The sequence below is a fragment of the Penicillium arizonense genome (genome assembly GCF_001773325.1).
Source record: "Penicillium arizonense strain CBS 141311 chromosome Unknown PENARI_contig022, whole genome shotgun sequence".
NCBI classification, from domain to species: Eukaryota; Fungi; Ascomycota; class Eurotiomycetes; order Eurotiales; family Aspergillaceae; genus Penicillium; species Penicillium arizonense.
In genome coordinates, this window is record NW_019173299.1 from 100,722 (window position 1) to 122,057 (window position 21,336).

General features: G+C 45.6%; 7 protein-coding genes across 7 annotated transcripts; 3 read left to right on the forward strand and 4 right to left on the reverse strand.

The window, feature by feature from the left end:
- Nucleotides 1–511: 511 nt before the first annotated feature.
- On the forward strand, nt 512–2,239 carry PENARI_c022G10509 (cytochrome P450; the record flags this gene model as incomplete). The annotated part of the gene is made up of 3 exons (XM_022635442.1): nt 512–715; nt 764–1,036; nt 1,091–2,239. 3 exons carry the CDS (start codon nt 512–514, stop codon nt 2,237–2,239), a joined length of 1,626 nt encoding a protein of 541 aa, XP_022484793.1.
- Nucleotides 2,240–3,148: 909 nt separating this feature from the next.
- PENARI_c022G04811 (TauD/TfdA dioxygenase family protein) lies at nt 3,149–4,464 on the reverse strand (the record flags this gene model as incomplete). Its single annotated transcript, XM_022635364.1, has 7 exons — nt 3,149–3,269; nt 3,328–3,371; nt 3,423–3,645; nt 3,708–3,871; nt 3,926–4,004; nt 4,061–4,233; nt 4,282–4,464. 7 exons carry the CDS (start codon nt 4,462–4,464, stop codon nt 3,149–3,151), a joined length of 987 nt encoding a protein of 328 aa, XP_022484785.1.
- A 193-nt stretch (nt 4,465–4,657) lies between these two features.
- On the forward strand, nt 4,658–5,080 carry PENARI_c022G03632 (uncharacterized protein; the record flags this gene model as incomplete). The annotated part of the gene is made up of 1 exon (XM_022635349.1): nt 4,658–5,080. One exon carries the CDS (start codon nt 4,658–4,660, stop codon nt 5,078–5,080), a length of 423 nt encoding a protein of 140 aa, XP_022484839.1.
- Nucleotides 5,081–5,939: 859 nt separating this feature from the next.
- On the reverse strand, nt 5,940–7,761 carry PENARI_c022G12155 (fungal specific transcription factor domain-containing protein; the record flags this gene model as incomplete). Its single annotated transcript, XM_022635464.1, has 5 exons — nt 5,940–5,958; nt 6,017–6,130; nt 6,186–6,815; nt 6,868–6,947; nt 7,672–7,761. The coding sequence occupies 5 exons, from the start codon at nt 7,759–7,761 to the stop codon at nt 5,940–5,942; spliced, it is 933 nt and encodes a 310-aa protein (XP_022484788.1).
- A 957-nt stretch (nt 7,762–8,718) lies between these two features.
- Nucleotides 8,719–10,975, reverse strand: PENARI_c022G00285 (hydantoinase/dihydropyrimidinase family protein; the record flags this gene model as incomplete). The annotated part of the gene is made up of 13 exons (XM_022635304.1): nt 8,719–8,918; nt 8,982–9,048; nt 9,113–9,172; nt 9,238–9,541; nt 9,592–9,686; nt 9,738–9,833; nt 9,880–9,998; nt 10,048–10,074; nt 10,122–10,164; nt 10,224–10,591; nt 10,642–10,706; nt 10,762–10,857; nt 10,914–10,975. 13 exons carry the CDS (start codon nt 10,973–10,975, stop codon nt 8,719–8,721), a joined length of 1,602 nt encoding a protein of 533 aa, XP_022484757.1.
- A 439-nt stretch (nt 10,976–11,414) lies between these two features.
- On the reverse strand, nt 11,415–14,077 carry PENARI_c022G07555 (uncharacterized protein; the record flags this gene model as incomplete). The annotated part of the gene is made up of 20 exons (XM_022635404.1): nt 11,415–11,459; nt 11,512–11,669; nt 11,724–11,777; nt 11,819–11,980; nt 12,037–12,292; nt 12,347–12,430; nt 12,480–12,502; nt 12,566–12,620; nt 12,673–12,743; nt 12,797–12,832; nt 12,887–13,013; nt 13,066–13,131; nt 13,184–13,317; nt 13,371–13,378; nt 13,432–13,547; nt 13,605–13,709; nt 13,758–13,785; nt 13,839–13,849; nt 13,905–14,003; nt 14,066–14,077. 20 exons carry the CDS (start codon nt 14,075–14,077, stop codon nt 11,415–11,417), a joined length of 1,650 nt encoding a protein of 549 aa, XP_022484758.1.
- Nucleotides 14,078–14,615: 538 nt separating this feature from the next.
- Nucleotides 14,616–15,824, forward strand: PENARI_c022G08769 (dihydrodipicolinate synthase family protein; the record flags this gene model as incomplete). The annotated part of the gene is made up of 7 exons (XM_022635420.1): nt 14,616–14,634; nt 14,691–14,731; nt 14,786–14,934; nt 14,988–15,090; nt 15,142–15,254; nt 15,308–15,621; nt 15,673–15,824. The coding sequence occupies 7 exons, from the start codon at nt 14,616–14,618 to the stop codon at nt 15,822–15,824; spliced, it is 891 nt and encodes a 296-aa protein (XP_022484802.1).
- Between the last annotated feature and the right edge of the window lie 5,512 nt (nt 15,825–21,336).

Genomic DNA, 21,336 nt, shown 5'->3' on the forward strand with positions numbered 1-21,336 from the left:
GAGATTACAGCGCCGCGACATTGGTCTGTTCGCTAGATCCCGTTCGACCCAATGGAGTATTGATTGCGAGACCTCAGTGGACACAGTCCGAATCCCGTATTCCGCTCGAAATCACGGTGCCTAATCTCAACTGACCTTCATCTACCCTCAGTCGCGCCCGGGAGGATTTCAGAGCTGCGTGTTCGCTCGCGAATTGTCACATGCCATACTACAGCCAACGTCTTGCATAGCTGTCCTTCGTCTCAACTATTGCTCTCACATCTCCTCTTTATCAGATTCAGCAGATTTATCCTGCAGTATTGTGACGCTGTCGGGATCGTGAGCTTGATCTGACTGGACCAACGAGAGCCAAGACCTTTGTCATCTCGCCCCCACTCGGGAGCTTTGGGCTAGTTCCTGGTTCTATTCGAGATTCAACTTGTCATCTTGACAGGTCCTTTGCAGGTCATTTCGTGAGAAACTACGATAGACTTAACCGTGTTCTCCGAATCCCTTAGTCTGCATAATCGCCATGAGTGGCGTCAATGATGGCCTCAACATCCTCTACGTCGGCATGGCTGCTGGGTTATATCTCCGACCAGAATATGCCATCTTTAACTCGCAAATTATGACTGGCATCATCCTCTTTGGAATTATCACGGTACTTAAATTTATCTATCGTCTGGGTCTTTATCCGGAATACTTCACACCGTTAAAACATATCCATTCACCACCGGTAAGCCATATATCTTCAAGGTTGTCAATCTTGTCTAACATTATATAGAATCGAGGCTGGCTGAAAGGAAACTCGGACTCCTGGTTCCTTGAAGCCCCCTTTACGCAGTTGGGAGAGTGGGTCAGTACTATGCCTAATGAAGATATCATTCGGTACTATATGGTCGGCAACCTTGAGAGGCTTATTTTGACAAGCCCGAAGTCATTGGGTGAACTCCTCGTCACCAAGGTATATGATTTTGAAAAGCCAGAAATGATCCGAGAGAGCTTGCGACGTATTACCGGTGATGGTATTCTACTTGCCGAGGGTGATGAGCACAAGGTATCCATCAAAGTTATCCCAAATAATACCTGTGATTGACAAGATGAACTACAGAAACAACGAAAGAATCTCATGCCAGCATTTGCATACCGACACGTCAAGAATTTATACCCAGTCTTCTGGGCTAAGAGTATTGAAATGGTGAAAACGATTGAACAAGAGCTGGAGAACAGAAACTCCAGCGGCGACAACACAATCCAGGTTAGCAACTGGGCTAGCCGAGCAACACTCGATATAATCGGGGTAGCAGGCATGGATCACGACTTCGACTCTCTCCATGACCCGGACAACACCCTCAACAAATCCTACAGAGCTATCATGCGCTCCCCACCTCTCTGGTTAAAGCTGGTCTTTGTAGTGAGCTTGATCGTCGGGTACCCAAGTTGGTCCCGAAAATTCCCCTCGAAATGGAATAAGGAGATTGAAGAAAACGGCGAAGTCATCCGCAACGTCGCCCGGCAAATGATTCGCGAGAAGAAAGCCAAAATGGAAGACCCCAAAGCCGAAACCGGCGTGGACATCGTCTCCGTCGCTCTGAGTAGTGGAACCTTTGATGAAGAGAATCTCGTCGACCAATGTATGACTTTCCTCGGTGCAGGCCACGAAACAACCGCCACGGCTCTCCAATGGGCTGTCTACGCCCTCTGCAAAAACCCAGATGTCCAAACCCGCCTCCGTGACGAAGTCCGCGCCAACCTCCCATCACTGAATGACGAAACACCCATTACAGCATCTGAAATTGACAACCTCCCTTACCTAAACGCCGTCTGCAACGAAGTCCTCCGGTTTCATCCCTCTGTCCCGGCAACAATCCGCACTGCAGTCCGTGACACCAGCCTTGCAGGCAAGCATATTCCCAAGGGAACACTATTTATCATCTCCCCACAGATCCTGAACCGGATGGAAGAATTCTGGGGACCGGACGCCGACAAATTCAACCCGGACCGATTTATGGGTCCCGGAAAGGCGAATACGGGTGGTGCGGTTAGTAACTATGCTTTCTTGACTTTCTTGCATGGCCCCCGCAGTTGTATTGGGCAGGGCTTTGCGAAGGCTGAGCTGGCTTGTTTGATTGCTGCTACTGTTGGCCGTTTCCAGATGGAGTTGAAGTATCCTGATGCTAAGTTGGAGGTCAGGGAGGGGGCAACAGTTTCGCCGAAGGATGGGGTTCTTGCTAAGTTTACGTTGTTGGAGGGGTGGTAGATGGGTTCTGGAATATCTGTGTTATTTTAGTTGGGCTTCTTCGGGTTTCTTGGTATATATTGCATTTGTTTTTTTTTTTCGCGATTTTTGCTTGTTATCCTCTCACTTGAGAACTGCAAACTCTCTATGTACATGATACTAACGAATCGCTTCTCTCTGGTCCTATCTTTGTATGGAAGCTGGCTAGGACATATAAATTGGTACTGCGCGAGTATCGGCGTGTCTTTTAGGATATCTGAGATGAAACGACCCATCACCTAGTAGAAGTAGGGACTACATACCACAGCAAGTTTCATTATCTTACAGTCTTCGTACCTGCAACAACCAAATGTTCGACGCATTTATCAAATCACCATTTTAGAAACAGCGAGGGTTAACCGTGGCCCAACGCTTCATTTTTCTGTCGACAGGAGCCGTGTAAATACAAACAAGCAGCTTCCTCTGCCGTAGAAATACTCCCATTCCAGCATCAAAAATAGTATATCCGCGGAAAAGATCGCATACACCAGGAAAGCAACAACCGGGGACAAAAGTCCTTCCATCCCTCCTCCTACATATGGTCTAGATGATTAGCCCGAGGCACTCGAAAAGGGGCAAAAAAGAGGTGAAAAAGAGAGGCCAAAGTAGGGCGAAAACAATATATGAAACGCTATACTCACTTATGCAATAGTTAGAGGACCCCAGAAACCCACATCAGGGATCTTTCTAGGATTTTCAGGAACAGAACCACTTTTGATTGCTATTGTTATTTCTGTTACGACCGCAATAGTGGCAGCACACTGACTATAACATAGGACGGCTGGCTAATAGCAAGACATTCCATTTGGTCGACATAAAACAATAACCTTTCCCTACGCACATGAAGGTACCGACAGCTTTGACCTCTTGGCTCTCTCATCCTCCATTCAGCTACTTCACTTGATCTTTCAAAACACCAAATGCCCAAGGGCCATCATCAAAGATTGTGGACCGACGGACATCCCTCGCTGTCATTGTCGCGGTATAGGGATTAGCGCGATGCATCGATTGGCTATAACCATTAGCAATGGATCAATGGACGCACTCTCGAGACTTGCCGATTATCCCACCAGACCATATCCCCACCATAAAGCCACTCCATGCTGAAGACATACTGCCCCAGTTAGCCCTCGAACTTGGCAAAACAGGGCTTATTTAAACTCACTTTCGATTGTGTACAGTGGTCAATCAACTCCCAAATTAGCCGCTGGCTCTCTTCAATGTCTTTTCCGACGATTCGTCTGGCATGCGCGGCTAGATACAATGTTTTTCGACCGTCTGGTGCTGTTTGCACGAGACGATGGTAGGCCGGTGGCTTCGCTGCCAGTTCGTGAGGTAGAGGGTTTCCAAACACAGCAGGTGACGCGAGCTTTCGGGAATGCCAGAGACTGGAGTAGCTTAGCCGGGAATTTACATTCAGAGACGGTGGTCTTTCAAACAGATGACTTACTCATGTTCAATAACGAAGTTCTCAATCTCGTCTTTTTTCGTTTGTGGAAGGTCACTGTAGGCACGACGCGTATCTGCAAAATGGGTCCACGATCCGCCTTCAACAGGATTTCCATGAGAGAGCAGTATGGAATACTTGGACCGTTGTTGGTGATACGATGAGTCCTAGGTGAGTCAGTACCAATGTGTATCTTGCTCGCTGGGGACAAGTATGCCTACGGTGTGCCATAAAGCATTTCCCAGACTGTGATGGTACCTGCGACTGTCCATCTTTACCAGCGAGCCATCTAGCTCGATGCTACTCTTATCAGAACATGACATGCATTTAATATTGAGTATTCACGGAATACTTACTTGGCCACGTCGAATAGTAACGGCTCCCCCAACCGGTCATTTTCTCGTCCGTAAAAGAACGGATTGACTTCTAGCTTGTCGCCCAGCTGCTGCGAGAATAGAATATGCCGACTGTTGTCCAATCCGGTTTTGCGAAAGATCAGCACACCGTACTTATCTTGCAGCGCGATTAACTAGCATCTTGTCAGTGGTTACATTTAGCCTCGGCAATGATAACCTACTTTCGTGACAATATTTGCTGGAACAGGGTTGCTCCAATCAACGCCGTATACTTCTGCACCAAAAGATGAATCTTCCGAGAGGAGTATTGGGTGGACGGTCAATGAGCCATCTTGGATTGTGTGCTGAACACCTGTCCTTCTCGGACAGGTGTTATCGTACACCAAAATATGCATATGAGACATTGAAGTGAGTTACATTGTATCTGACCTTGTGAGGCAATCGTGGCTTTTGATATCGCTCCTGGTCAACCCGCACAGATAAGACGGCTTGAAGCCCGCGCGGCCCGACCCCGAAGATGCCGATGCGATAGCTACAGCTACTTCCTGTATTTCTGAAACAACAATTTACTCAGCTCTTTGATCTCATATCACCAAAATGACCTCCATCCTAATAACAGCCGGACCGTACCAATTCCGCGCGACGTTCGAATCCTCAGCCCCCAAAACAGTAGCCCTCTTCCGCACTCTCCTCCCATACCGGCAGAAGCTCATTCATGTTCGCTGGAGCGGGGAGGGAATGTGGATTCCACTAGGAGAAACCGATTTTGGACTTCCCTTTGAGAATCATACGGCTCACCCTGCTGCGGGTCAGATCTTGTTGTACCCTGGTGGTATCTCCGAAACGGAGATTCTGTTCTGCTATGGAGGTGTTGCCTTTGCGAGTAAGATGGGACCACTGGCGGCGAATCATTTCTTGACTATCACCGAAGGAAATGAGAAGCTAAAGGCACTGGGTGAGTTGGTGCTTTGGCAGGGAGCCCAGGATATTTTGTTTGAGTTGGATGGTGCTGATAGGTAAGTTGGTCCTTGTGAGTGTATAGCCTACGGTCATCTCGGGATATTAATTATGTTCGAAACCCTGATTTAGGCATGGCTCTGCGAAGCTATAAGATTCCACTATCAATCATGAAAGCATCCCGTCCATATTCAAATCCGGAAAATCAAGCGATTCCCCAAAAAGATTTCCAGCCCAGTCAACACCAGAGTTATTCATTAAATCTAGTAGAGACTGAATCGCCATATCATCGATCTCTTCTTTCTCGATATCCTTCATGTTTTTCTCGGACACTAGTACCAAAGAAACTGCATAGTGAACGATGGATTGGAAGTCTTGCGCAAAATGGAATGTCGTTGCTGGACACACGCTGTCGAAAATTTCTAGTGCAAGACGAAGGAGACGAGCGAGAACTGACGAAGAAGATGAGGGGAGACGTGTAAATACATTCCCTTTCTCTCCACTGGAAATTGCGCTGCGAATTTGTAGATTTTCTGTTTTCCACGTTGTTAGTGTTCAAGGGATTCGGATTATTAGTTCCAAGTATGTTGATGAATTTTCTTACCATCAATAAGTCCTCGAATATAACAAAGAGATAGAAACGTGATAGCAAACGTATGCGAGATCCAGGTTGAGTCCACCGCATAGTATAGTCGACTGACAGATCCACGATCTGCATGGTATGCCCCGTCGGGAAAACTAGACGGGTTCTTCGAATCCAGCGAGAAGACAACATCTGCCTTGTAGCTCGATTGTGAAAATATAATCTGCGCTGCAGCGGTCAAGCTAACTGGCAGCGCTTGTCGAAGATGTGGTTGAATTGAATCTGTCAGCGGTCGGTGTACACGTGGAGATGAAAGTATTGGTGCGAGAGATGCACAGTTTAGTGAAAGTCGATACCACTAGATCGCTTGTTAGAATAGGCTCATCACGTGTACATGTAGATAGGTAAGTACATACCCTCGCCGAGGTGAATGGCAAATGGTTATAGTGGGAATCCGTTTTCTCTGGAAGGTGTTAATAACAGCCATTACAGGTCTTCTGATAAACGCACTTAAACGGGCAAACCAAGATCTACAAAAACGTCAGTAAGTAGTGAAAGATAAAGCTTCCAACTGAATTCACATACTTCTGCCAATCATCCAAATCAATATTCAACCTTTCCAAGCAACTCGGTTGCAATTGACGGCCAGATATATCCCCACAACTAGACATAGCAAAGTGAACAATTCCGACAAGCTCTACAAGTCCCCTCACTCGAAGATCAGCAGGGGACTGCATCAAGTCGCTTGAGACAAAATTCCGCGCTACTTGGACCGACGGAGCAGGATCAATCGATACAGGTAGACCGGATGTTAGCATGAGATTAAAGTTGCATGTGAGCAAGTTGTACCACACTCGTAGCCTGTTAGCATCCTCTGCGGATGGACGTTTGTTGGGGTCCTTGAAAAGTGATGTGGCTGATTGCTCGAGACCCAGAAGGACAGAATATCGTTCTGCTAACCCTAGGATAGCCCAGGCGCTGATTTCGTTGTATCGACTTTTGGCTTTACGTGTGTCGTGGGTACTGTGACGGTCGGAATTTTCATCTTCTTCATCTTCTCTGCTGCAGGGCATCCACTGGGCATACAGAAGAAGTACACAAATGGAGTCTAGTGTAACATCTGCTGGAGTGGGACGGAGTAGGAGCCTGGAAACCGCTTTGTCAAGTAATTTTGTAAGGTCGTGGAATCGAGGGTGACCACCAATAGAATTGTCACTGTTTATGAGTATTAGCTAGGCTTCTGGGTCTAGTCAGTCTGGTTATATACCTTTGATCACCTGTATCCCAGAACCGAGTACCAACTGAACATATTGCTAGGATAAGTGTTGGGCTTCTTTCAAGATATTCCTGCCATGAATAACGTATGGTTTCATCTAGTACTGGCGCTGAGACATGGCAATGTTGGAAGAATCTGGCGCATATCAGTAGGTGATGCTTTTCCCGAACGGAATGGTGAAATACATTTCAATTGCTCGCTGGACATCCTCGACTGAGAGAAGCCCCTGGTGTATAGGATTGTATATGCTCTTGTATTTCAGTGCTCTTGAAGTTGAATCATGGACTTGTTCTTCCGCAAGGACTCTTAACGATCGGAGTGTTGCAATAGGAGGACCCAAATGAATCCCGTCGATGCTTGACTCGGGAGAATGATATATGTCGCTTTGACTTGGTGAGAAACCTTGCTGACGCTCAGATTGCACATATCTGGGCGGTTCCTTTCTGTTTACGTCCAATTGACGCTTTTGACTTTCGAGCTCAAAAATTCGTGTTTCATGTTGGTTGAGTCTGCTTTTGGTTTTAGAGTTTGCTCTCCAACTGAGTGGTAGCTTTCAGTCTCACCTGTTTTGCAGTTCAATTACGAGTTGTACTAGACTTGATGGACTTTGAGTCACGTCCAATGTTGGAGCTCTATCTGTTTCAAATGAACAAGTGATACTTAGCCTTTGACATCGCTTGCATGGTAATTGCAGATTGGCTTCTTCGGATGATGGCAAGCACCGCTGTTTTCGCGCGCGACACTAATCCGGGCGTGTTAAATATCGTCTTTCTATATCGAATTTGTAGCACTCACTTGTAGACAAGCTCGAGCAATCCGACGGGCTTTAGCGGGACGCTCATCATCTGTACTAGGATTGTCTTGCCAGTTGGTGTTAAAGGACATCGTGATGTTATTCTATCGGAATTAAGACAAAGACACGTTATGAAGAGGCGGATCAAAGAAAAGGGCCAATCTGGGAATGTTGGTTACTCTGATAACATCTCGGACGCTGATTTGTTGTCGATACCCCTGTTCGTGTTGAGTGGATCCTTCGAAAGTGTCGAACCTTGTACCTCCGTGTATAAGTTACATGTATTTAATTCAAAGTGGCAGCATGTCGTGAACCTACCCTAATAAAATGAAATTTAGGCTTAAACTAATGATGAATCCCGTATTCGTGCGAAATATGCCAGTTCAGAGTCTATCGTTGCCTTGTTGCCTTGAAAAGTGCTAAGTTAATTATCAGGTCTTACATTTAGACGCCATTCAAGTAGTACATTTTACTACTTGATTTAAATGTTATTTATGTGTTATACAGTTCGTTAGTCCTTTCTCTAAATACTTCTCAAGTTTTATATATTTGAGTAATCTAAATTTACCGTCCTTATTTGGGGACAGCTGATTGAGGCACTACCACCTATGATTTAGGGTCCTCACCCGTAAGTTTAGGTCCTAATCATTTAGCCATTATACAGACTAGTTAAAAGGATACAGCAGGAGATCATAAATGTGTATACAGTTACACCGATGAAGTACTGGACAATATGTACACGAAAGCCTTGAAGCGACTGTAGCGTTTCATGGATTGTTTTCGGCTCTGCTTTGCCCATTTTCTAATGACTCGGGGTTGTAGTTATTTAGGAATTGTCCTTTAATCATGTAGATGATATAGATTATATAAAAATAGGGGTGGCAAAGGACGTATAGCCTATGGCTGTAGCTGTATATGCACTAAGGAAATCTGAGAGTTGACCGTGATGAGGAAAAACGATAAGCTGTTGTTCACTCGAAGCTTCGTTACGAGTCGACTCTTCCATATGAGGCTACTTCTCGCAGCAGATTCTATAGTACCAGCCAAATTTATTCATAGAGCCAACTGGCTACACGGCGAGGATCGCGATCATCTCTGGGGGATATCGGCCCTAATTTGCTAGGGCCACGCTTGACATACTCTCCGTCTCGCACCTTTCCGGTTATCTTGCCATTTGCCCACATAACCTTACCACGAAGGATTGTGTATCGAGGCCAGTTCGTAAACCTCATTCCTTCATACGGAGTGTCTTCAAAGATACAAAATTAGCTTCGCCGTGCTTGAAAAGTACACCGTGGATCGCGATACTTACAATCGACATTGTGATGTAACATAGAATTAGTGAGGTTGAATGGTGAAAATGACTTCTCTGGGTGCCACTAGAATTGTGAAATGTCAATATCTATACGGGGAAGCGGCCTCAAGGTAAGGCTCATGTCTTACTATCACGAAATCGGCATCTGATCCGGGCATCAATGCCCCCTTCTTAGGATATAGGCCATACTGTAGGTATGTTAGCATTAATTTAAAGACGCAGAGAGCCTTAGAAGGACCAGGCATATGGTTACCAATTTGGCTGGATTTGTCGATGTCAACTCGACAAATTTCTGCGGCGTAATGCGACCGCTGGCCAATGCCCCTGTATAGAGCAACGACAGTCTTGTTTCCACGCCCGGGATCCCATTGGGGATAAAGCGGAATGCTCCTCCTTTCCGCTTTAATAAATCTTGTAGCTCTTCGCCATTACATGATTTCTCTCCCTCCATACTTGCTTCGTGCTCTAACACTCCAGATGGTTTGCCATGAGGATGGTCGTAGCGGAAAGGGCAATGATCAGATGAGTAAATCGTGAATGTCCCGTTTGAAAGACCGCTTTTACCAGTCAGCCAAAGGTATGTGGTATTCAATGCAGTCAATCTTACACAAAGAGTTCTTCATGATCAGCGATGGTGGGAGGTGGAGGTGGCGAGCAGATCATCTTGCTGTTTTCGAAACAGGTTGGCGAATGGAACCTTTTCTATGAGAGAGCTAAGCAATTGTCTTTTTGGTTTAGTTTGAGCCAACTTACCAAATCATCCCAGGTGAGATGGAAGTATTGAGGACATGTTTCTGCATAGACCGGCAGTCCCATTGTCTGAGCGCGGCGAACATTGGCGGCACCAAGCTAACTAATTTAGTAGGACATTTTCTCTAACGAGGGACGTACGTACCACTGAACCGACATGAACAAACAAGATTGGGTTCTGGATAAGCTGTGCCAAGGCAATTGCTCTATTGGTGGCTTCTCCCTCAACAAGAGGAGGGCGCGACAAGGCGTGATAGAAAGGAGCTGTTACAGGTCAGCAAGTGAAAAAAAATTGCAGTCCAAAAGAACTTACCAACCATCCCCTTACTCTCCAGTTTCTCTGTATCCAAGTCAGCTGTGTCATACATCCCCCAGCATTGAATATACCTGTTAACCATTCTATCATATCCCCATTCTCCGCATGGATCATCTAATACAAGATTAGCCGCCATCCAGAATATATACATCACTGCAACAGATAGCACTCACTGTGGTGATAGAGTTCTTCCTCGCCGCAAACATAACATCCAACATTTGCGAGTCAGTCAAACGCTGGGTCGCATACGTTAAGAACAACTTGCAGCTACTGATTCCCCAGTCTTTGATCAAAACTGGTAGCTCATTCTGAAGAATATCCGCATCATTGCGAACAATAATGATGTGAAATCCGTAGTCCACATAACTCCCAGTCTCTTCGGCACGTGCATTATACCTTTCAGCCACTTTCAAGAGACTCCGGTCTTCTTCCTCTCTGGTTTGAGTGGCAAAGGTGATAATCGTAGTGGTTCCACCGGCAACAGCGCTTCTTGATCCGGTCTCAAAGTTATCAGAGCATTCGCCGCCGAGACCGTGTGGTCCTGCAAGAATTAGATGCAATCCTCTTTTTTAAAAAAGATGATTGAATTACCGGTTTTGAGATCTTGACACAAATGGACGTGTGCATCGACACCACCAGGCATTACATATGCACCTCTGGATTCGATATGTCAGCGGTGTATTTGCTCCTTCGGATTCTCATAACACGAACTCAGCATCTATAATCTCAGCCCCTACCAACTCATCCTCCGTGAATGTATTTGCAAGAGATTGAATCTTGCCATCTTTGACTCCGATACAACATTCGCTTTATCTCGTTAGCGATTGTACAATTTGTCTATGGAAACGTCAGAGGCCCGTTACCTGATGTCGCTGGCAGTCACAATTGTGCCATTGATCACAACTAAATCAAACTTAGGCGCCATGTTTCCAAATTTCTGGTCGATGCCAAATTGACAGAGTGCATCGAACCGGGGTAATAGGACACAACGTGCGGGACACGCGGCGCTCGAGCCGACTACCATCGGCCGGTGCGCTTATCTGTCCGATGACAAGACGCCACAGGGTTCACGTTTTCATGGGAGAACGTTATAGGGCTCTAACTTTATCGCTATCAAGCTATTGATTACGATCGGGCAATCTCGCGTTACTGGATGTCCCTTATCGCCCCACATCTGCACACCAAAGGTTCATTTACTTTACGGCTTATCATTTATGGGAGCAAATCCATACTGGAGCCGCTGGGTTAAGTTGGAGAGAGACGTGGCCGGTAAGATAAATTCAGAGAAGCACGTTGACTATCATAGTAAGTGAAAAGAAATGAGGTATTGGGTTTAATCACACATGGCTTGTCGGGATTATTGCCTAGATCCTGTCGGAAATCTTCTGCCACAGAGTCTGAGGGCTCTCCTAGACGTTCAAATGTCATTAAATGAGACACTTTACGATAGATTGATCTTACCTTTTCAGTAACCTCAATCGAAGAGCCGGTGACAAAGTCCATGTCGGCATAATCGACCATCTTAGACTTGGTCCAAAACTTGTATCCGAAGTAGAGCACGGCAAACAATGGAATGGGAAAGTAAGTCGTGACAAAAGAGGAGGCGTCAAATTTAGGAACTTCATGGGAGATCAGTAAGGCGGAAAGACGTGCTTCATGTCGTGCAAACTCACTGAAGGAACCGAACCCGCCGAAGATGATGACCATGACACAGATTGAGATTCCATCTAAAGAGTAGCGACAATTAGCATTATTCACACGAAATGACCGTCTTTAAACTTGCAGTAGGATAGATAAGGTTGAAGAGGTGCCATATATGGGAGTGTCTTCCGATCGATGCCCTGCGCCTCAAGACCTTTGTTCCAACGGATACTGGTCCACAAGATCCCTGTCCAAGAGATCATACCGCACATCGCAGTCATGTTAGCGACTAGACTGGCATTAGCTTCATTACTTGGTAAAAGTTCATCGAAGATATTCACTCACAATAGCCAAACACTTTGCCCGCCTCTCCATGAGCGGCGGCCATGAACGACAGGAAAGAGAAAGCCCCACAGAATAGGAAGCAAACCCAAGGGAAGCCGTCCTTTCGGGTCTTGAGAAAGATCTTGGGGGCATGTCCGCGGGCTGCCAGTCCATATAGGGTTCTTGATGAAACAAAAAGATCGGCTGTGCCGGCAGACCACGCGCTGGTGAGAAGGGCTGCATTAATAATGGAGGGAAGGACTGAGATGCCGGAGTTCTGTTATATATATCAGCGCTTTGGTCTTAGCACAGAATATCAACGGTGGCTTACTTGAATGGCAATGACAAAGGGACTCTTGGCCGCAGTAGAAGAAAGACTGAGAGAAGGATCCGATGGAGACACGAGAAGTCCAATCTGTCATTGTAAGCAGACTGTTAGTCACTATCGAGTTGTGAATACTCACCAAGAAAGCACTGCAAAGATAGACTAAATTGAGAGAAAACGAAAGTTAGTACATTGAGGTCTGAGAAGTGATCCACCCCAACTGACAGAGTACAAGCCTAATCCAAACACTCTTGATGGCTCGCGGGACGTTTCTTTGCGGCTGTAATAGGTTGTGAGGAAGGTAACTTGCAGTTAGTTTGGAAGAATCTCACGTTTGAAGTCTCGGCAGCTGCGATTGCTGTAATCTCAGATCCAATAAACGCGAAGGCAGCGTTAATCAAAACTATAAAACGATGAGCGATCCCGTATGAACAGATATTATAGACACGGTCTCACCGCTGAAGAATCCGAGGAAACGCCCTTTTGCACCGGCTTTAAATCGTGTTAGATACCAATGAACGCTGCATTATTGACTTATCGGCTTACCAATGCCATCATACTGAGTGAAACCACCAGTCTCGTCCCAATATTTGAATCCAGTTGCCTCATGGTTAGGCCCGCCACCGGCACTGATGATAACACCGGTGATAATAAGGCCAATGATTGTCACAACCTATATAAGTCAGTACCTCCGCGATTTTTAAATTCCGTGCTTCCCAGCTTACTTTGATTGAACAGAACCAGAATTCCATTTCACCAAAGACTCGTGTTCCGGCATAATTGATTGCAAACTAGATTGGTATTAGTATCATTTGTAGTCCAGTTATCTGCACACATCCATACCACAACTATAAGCATCAATCCAACCCACATGGCATTATTGCAAATTCCAGTTGAGCACGTGGAATCTGCCTGTCCTGCAGGGGTCCAAAAGGTAACCAGAACAGCCGCTGCGGAGATTTCGGCCGGTAAGACAACTACAGAGATTAGATGTGCCCAGTTTTCGCGGAATGAGTGAGAATAGTCGCACCAATATAACTAAAATATTTGTAAGCCCGGTTTGTCGTAAAGCAGAATGAAATCTGACTTACTTATACCAGAACAGAATACCCATAGCGAAACCAAGCTCCGGTGAGTTGAACCGGCCAGCTAAAGCAAATTGACCTCCAGGAATAGGAAATTGCGACACCATTTCACCGAGAGCAACCTGCACACAGTCATTAGTCCTTGCTAAGAAGATATAACTAGTTGGAGTTTGCCTTACCATTACCGAGTATAGCAACGAAGCCATAATACAGTATCCAATAAGAAGACCAGCCGGACCGCCATTCTTCAGATCGCTCGCTGTGCCTAGGAAGAGGCCAGTGCCCTGATAATTGATCAGCAAGAAAAGTGAAGTCAGAGTAGGATGACTGACGATAACACCTCCGATGGCAATCATTTGCCTAGTCAAATCTTGAGTCACCGTGCAGTAAATCTCGAGTGTGCTGTCACTTACAGGTGCCGGGGCTAGTTAATTGTTAGGAAAGATCAATAGGCATTGAAAGACTGTATCTCGGCGTACCTTAAGCTGTCGTTGGAGGCCATGGTTGCTGCCTGTGTCTTGGACAATTGCCAAGCCAACGGGGATCTCATTGGCATCATAGGCCAGCTCTTTCGTCTTCTGTAACGTGAATCAATACCGAATCATCCATGCACCTTACTGTCCAGGAACATATCTCTTACCTCTTCCTGCATAGTAATAGCGTATCTGTTTGTCGAGAAATTAATCTTGGTTTCTCCTCAGGAAGGGGACAAATCATCATATTTAATTCCAAGGTTATCACTGCGTCCATCAAAAACGCCCCAGAAAGCCTAAAACAGCTTATTATCTCTGTGATAAGACTTGCCTTATAACGAGGGTTGATAACAATGCGGGTCGAGCGGAGACTTCCCGCGTCTTGTCTTATCGGCCGGCTGGATACCGATGCTCCCGACACTCGCGCCCCTCATAGGTACGAAAGGGTCGTTATAGAAACATTTAACCAGGAATCTAACAAACTAGCAATCTCACCTCTGACTTGGCGACGTCCATTTGACTCTTTGTGGTGTTCTTGCAATGGCAACATATACGACACGGCCACTCCAGCCCGGGGTATACGTGCCGCTACCAACGTTCTTTGATGAGAACCAAGAAATCGACTATGACAGTTACGGGAAACATCTGCTAGGTAGGATACCGCTCATAGTTGGAACTCTATAAGGTACATGAGCTTATCTCACATCTACCACAGCTATGGCCACCCGTGGCATGAGTATGTTGATTGAACACAAGTTATGAAACCATGCACTAATGGCTCAACTCATCCAGTACCAGTATGTGCTGGATCATTAGGAGAAGCTGTTCACTTAGTAAGTTCTGCTCCGTTTCTCATATTCTTAGATTATTGTACTAAATCTTCTTAGGATTTCGACGAGCGTGTATCCCTGATCCGCTTCATCAGGGCGCATTTGGATGCGGCAGGGCTGCAATCTACACCGATAGTCGCCGGCGTAGGAGGGCTCAATACGAGGGAAACTATTAGCCTATCCAAAGCTGCAGCGGATGCCGGAGCGTAAGTCAACAGTGAATCCGGGAGGCTGGTTAGATTTAATCTAACAATAGCAGAGATGCGGGGATGGTGATTCTACCTGCTTATTACGCTGCAAGTTTGAACACCGACATGGAGCAAGTCATTCAGTATTACGTTGATATTTGTGAAGCATCACCAGTATGGGTTATCCAAGATACTCCATTTGTGTCATTCCTAATGAAATGATAGATCCCACTGTTACTATACAACTTCCCCTCGAACGCCGGCGGTCAAGATATGTCATCAGAAGTCATCAGTGCAATTATGAAGAAAACAGCTAGTTTGTGTGGAGTGAAGTTGACGTGAGTTCTCAAAAATCTTTTCGCTGTTAGAACAGCAACGCTGATAAAAGCAGATGTGGTGGAAGCATGGGAAAGCTCATCCAGCTAGACGCTCTGATCTCGGAAGATCCCACAATAAATACGACCCGGAAATTCCCATTCTTGTTGCTTGACGGCCTTATTGCGGATCTCACGCCTTGGGTGAAATGTGGTGGCCATGGCACTGTTAGCGGTATCCCTAACTTTGTGCCAGTGGCTTCTATGAGACTCTGGTATCTTCTGAATTTGCCGATGGCAACAGATACTGACCGCAAGGAAGCAAAAAGAATCCAAGGGGTTCTTGCTCGGGCTGATGCTGCTGCGGTTCCAGGTGGTATTCGGGCAATGAGTGAGTATATTCTTGAAGGGTTTTGGTGGACGCTGAGCTGATCATTCGTAGAGTATGCGTTGAACAAGTTGCATGGGTATGGAATTGCTCCGCGAAAGCCATTGCTGCCGCTGAAGGAAGGCGAAGGAGAAGTTTTTATGGATGCTTTAGATGAGGCAATCCGACTTGAGTGTCAATTAACAGAGATAGATTCAACTCCATAGGCATTCTCACCAGAGGCGTGCACGAAAATATGTCCCAAGTTGAAGCGCCCCGAGATATCTATAAAGATTTACAAGTTTTACAGGCGAAGTAGGATTTTACTTCCCGCTAACCGTAGACTTGCGGCATTTTCAGGGCTTTGACCGCAACTTGAAGCACAAAATCATTCAATCACACGTTTTGAATGAATCTGTTTGGCCAGCGTAACCAATTTTCCCACTCAGGCCCTAAATACTCATTGATAGAAGATATAATATAAAGGCCGCTGTCTCCAAAGGTCCACATTTCACGGTGCATGTGTAGAAGAGCTCCAAAGTGGGAGAGGATGGCAAGCGCTTCTGATCGACGTTCCGAGAGCAGATCTATGTACTCTGGAGGGATGATGACCGGCCAAAAGATAACTGGGCCAATTTTGGAAACATTCGATAAAGGGGCGCGACTTCCATTATAGGCTTTTTGTAGATCTTGAATCGTCTGTTCGTATGCGGTACCGATCGCTGGATCACACGACATGGCATCCACCAGAGAGAGCAGCTCGAAACATTCATTCCCGGGGATACCCTCGTCTAGTGTCTTGCATTCACTTTCAAGGAAAGATTTCAGCGGTGACTGCAAAAGCATATGCCAGGACTGATTGGTAACTGCCCGAACCCCACGATGCATTCTCAATGATTGTATAAAATCGTCGAGAAAAGCTTCAAAAACATGCGGGCGAAACAAAAGCTTGTCGGAGAGGACGTGCATCGCCAGACATGAAGAAAAGAGTAACGTTGGAACGCAATTGCCGGGAGACAGGTCTGGTTTGGTGGCATTGAATTCGGAAAGAGCATGTGTTTGCAGCTGGGTCGCATGATAGTGGTAGAACTCCTGCCTATCCGGGCGAATGATACTTAAATGGAATGCAGCAAATGCGAGAACTTGATTCATAAGAAATGGCGCAGTCAATATGTATTTAGTCATGTCGATAGCAGAGTCCTCAAAAGAGAACTTGTCGAAACCCAAAAATTTCAAGATGTCGGTAATAAAGTGATTGAATAATTCTAGATGCAGCTTATTCACCGGGGGACTGTCGTCTGCCCTAGCGGCATCAGCGCAACTAGAAGAATTCGCCGACGATTCGTCATATTTTCTGGTAATGACCTTTGGCTTGGATTTGGGGGTCTGTATTAAAGGAATCGCCTTCGACACGAGGTCTTCATATGAGCAATGACGCTTTGAAACATTGCAGTTGACACATTTTGGGCGAGACTCATCACACTTGTGAGGTTAGCTACGAACGGTTTGTCCAAAATCTAGTACGTTATGATATGAAAATACCTTGATGTGGCGACGCTTGCACTCGATACATCCCTGCCTTGATTTCTTGTGCGCTTTTCTTGCATGTATCATACTTTTGTCTTTGGTGCCTAGACACAACTTGAAAAAGGCTTGTCTTTTGGAGCTTTGAACCAGAGAAATGCTGAACGCGAATAGAGTGCCAGCTTGAAGTATGACCGAGTGATGCACCCTTGAAGGGGTTTGCGGTTTGGGTAAGGCGCCAAAATCTCCGTTTGCCTATGAGAGCCTCAAGAAAGAATAAATTCTCTTTGAAATATTGATGCCCGTGACGGTGAAAATGCTGACTCAGCCCCCTGTCCATTCACCTGTGGACCACCCGACCTGGGCATCCACCTGCATCCATCCCGTGTGAGGCTATACGCCGATTGTGACATTTACATTATCGGTCTTTCCTCTGTACTAACCAATCGAAACTTGGAAATTCAGGTGAAGAGCCTCGATACTTGTCTAAAGAGGAGGGAAAAACCAATCATGTATTAACATCTGCAGCTGATCATAGGTACATCCAACTCTATCTGCTAACGCTTTGTCCAGCTACAGATCACTCCTCTTAAGTGCTGATAATTGATGTCCCGTTGGCGAACTAACATCTTAATCACACAGCTTGTAGGTCAACATAATCATCGACGACAGGACCCTTGCCCACAAGGATTTTTCCCGGATGTGAAAAGTGGAAGATCGCCTGCACAAAAAACATTGGAATCGCATCGAAAATAAACATGAAATATTCATGCGAGTATATATATCCATCGGTACCCCCGACATATTCGACGATTCGGAAAACACATCTCCCGATGACCAGTGCGGAGACAAGGAATAAGATATGGAGAAGGCGACGCCATGGCCCACCGATCATATTCAGACCAGCCTTGCGCAACCGAATCTGGAATGCAACAGAAACGTAAAGGAAGAATCCGAAGAAGAGCAATTGAACAACAAGTCCTACAACAAGGATCTTTTGCCCTATGCTGCGCATACTATCGATAGACTGCATGCCGCCACCAGCCAGCTGCAGGAGGAAGGCTGTAGTGTCGCCCGATACAAAGATTTTGGTTACTTTCTCGGGTGCCACGATAGATAAGTGAGGTTTGCCGACAAACGTAACAATTCGACCGTAAGTCATGTAGATTGTTGCAGCGTATAGCGATGGCGGGAGAATGATGAACATCGACTGGCATATATATGATACAAGACTATCGGGGTTTCGCGCCGATATCAAGCGGAAGACGTATCCTAGCGTCATCACTAGAGTGATATACTGGTTAGGCTCCTGATGTCCGATTCAGAGTTGTGCGAGTTGAGTACTCACTGAAGGCACCGATGAGAAAAGCAGAAAAGTACCACGTTTTTGTCTTCATCATTTGCCAAAGGTGAAAAAATGCACTTGTTCCGAACAAAAGCATTACAATAGTGGCCCCTGCCTTGGAAGGAACATAAGGATAATAGCCTCGAGACCCCATGACGCTGAAGTATGTTCACCGAGATGCCAAAATTTGTGCAGTATCGAGCTGGGAATCCCTTGAAGCAAAAGAAACCCAAAAAATTGAACGTAAAATATAAGAAAACTGAAACAAAAGAGTGCAGTCGACGATGCGAAACTTGGGCGTAAGGTGCAACGAGAGAATTGTAGACAGTTAGGTTGAGAGTCGAAAGTGAGAGATTTACAGATGAGGTATCCGTATTTGTAGCTTTGCATATGTCTGCCATGTCTGCCTACGCATAGCCAAGAATACAGCTCAGCGGGAAACTTGTGGAGTGGAGACAAGATCCACGCGCTGGGAAGACTCACTGCTAAACAGGCTAAGAGGATCAGGGGTTGTGATGGATCCGCTGCAATATGGTTTCTTCAATATCCCGTTCGCGTCCTAGTAATGTTGCTAATTTTATCTCAAAAGGGCTCTGAGACTACAGATATGTGGAGCCGGAAGGCTTCAGATCCCGAGAGTAACAAACCCCAAGAACAACCATCCTGATGATGATGAATATGGGTACAGTATCAAAGACATATAATTTCCATTCATCGCTCAACCGATATCCTTCATTGCCCATAGCGTATTCCACAATCCGGAAGATAGATCGTATGGGGATAAGCGCGCTGATACCGTGGAGGCTTTGAAGTAGCTGCTTCCAAGGGACAGAGATGTCAAAGACCCTCTAGTCGGCTTGCAACGCATCCTTGTCGGGACAACATATGCAGTGATAACAAATAAGCAATACCATCGTTTTTGATCCACCTACTTGAACCACAAATGTGACGATATCACTTAGGACGAATGCTCGTCACCCAATTCAAGGGAAGGACTGAGTTTTTCCTGCGTGGATGGGGATGAAATATTCGAGCAAGGACCATATAGACCGATGCAGCAAAGAGAGCTGGACCAGGAAGGATGAAGCTGCCTGGATACAATGAGGCATCAACTTGCCTGTATTATTGTGTACGATTCTGGTTGCATAGCCAATTGTTTCAACTATAGTGCCACATACCAGAGAGGAAATGGCAATTGGTAGTTTGAATCGTACTCTCTTTCGAATCACTGCCGCAACCATGGAGGGAACATACGTATTGCTAGACGTAGTAACCGCTTTTCGAAGGCTCCGATTTTGCTATTATCCAATTTTTTTTTTTTTTTTTTTTTTGGAATTTGAGGATTATTTGATCGGTGGACACTGCAATGAACGCTCTATCTCGACACCACAGAATAATTTGTACCCAGTTCTTGAGGAGAAAATTCAGTAAGATAATTCAGCAGTTCATCCGGAGGGCAACCGTATAATTTAACTCCCGGGGCCAATCGCGTTCATGGCAGTACGCGTACTCTTGAAGGCGTGGCTCTGGCCCCACTGAGCCTCCACGGTAAAAGGGATTTTGAAGGACAGTGCATACGCGGAACCTGTCCCTGCTTATTTGTCAATGGATATCATTATACCCACCCGGCAAGTGGGTCGTCAACTCCTTATAAAAGTGCTAGAAGTCGTGTCATGAGATTTCGATCATTAGTAGAGGTCGAATAATCTATTTAAAGAAGAGAAAGAGAGAACGCCAAAGGAAAGGTGTAGGTCTACATAACTTAATCTACGATACTAAGAAATAGCGCTGCCCCACATGACGTCCTATCGGTTCTCCTTATGGTAAAGAAAAAGACATGTAAGAAAAGATCTGTGCAGCCCTTTGTTACAGTAAGTGAACAATAAACAATACATATTTGAGCAATATTTGAATATTTCTAGGCTTTATTGGACGACAATCACTAGCAACAGCAGCATTCACATCATTGAAAGCATTCAAAGCGGGCAAGACCACAACATCTAGAACTGCCAGTTTTCGATCACTTAGGGCTGGTACGAGACTCACACCCCGCAGCAAATGTCTGCCTCCTTCTCCGCGGAGTTTCATATCCATTGTTTCAGAGTGTGCCTATATTTATCAGCACGTCGCTCATTCCTCATAGGTGACAAGTGGAAATGATTAGATTTCACCGTTCTCACAGGCTGAGTCGACAACACTAGCGTAGCACTCATCATTTCCGAATGTGATGACTGTTGCATTTTCATGGTCTTAGTCTCCCATGCATTTTCCTAGAGGCGATGCGACCTAGTGGTTTTCAACCATTCAAACATTTTGATCAAAGTTGCGGAAGACCAAATGATAGGATAGGATGCAGGCTGAAAAAAGGACGATGTTCAGCTGAAGGACTGCAAATGATTAATTTAAGTGAATTTGTCGACCCGCATTATTGTATTCGTATACTTGCCTTCGAACTGGTCAGAGTGGAATAGGTAAATATCCAATACATGTACTGTGGATCCATAGGTCGTATTCAGCCTTGTGAATCTGAGGTGTAAATGGCAGAATTCTCATGCTAGAAAACTGAAAATCATTTTAAAGATCACCGTGCGTTGGTAATTTTATTTTCCCGATAACATGGGCAATGGAAGTGGATTAAAATCTCTTATCTTTTGTTGGTGTTTTGCCTTGTTGAAGTTAACTAGCGCAATCCAAGTGGCCAATTGTGATGACTGTTATACGCGTATTCAAGTAAAAATGGGTTTTCAGATAGAGTTATTCTGTGGGTCCTGCATACACGGGACTGTGACCTGTTGGTTCATTCCGATGGGCAAGATGATGCGCCACTCTCCGGGTCAACATCAAAGATCTGACCAGTTGATTGGCATCAT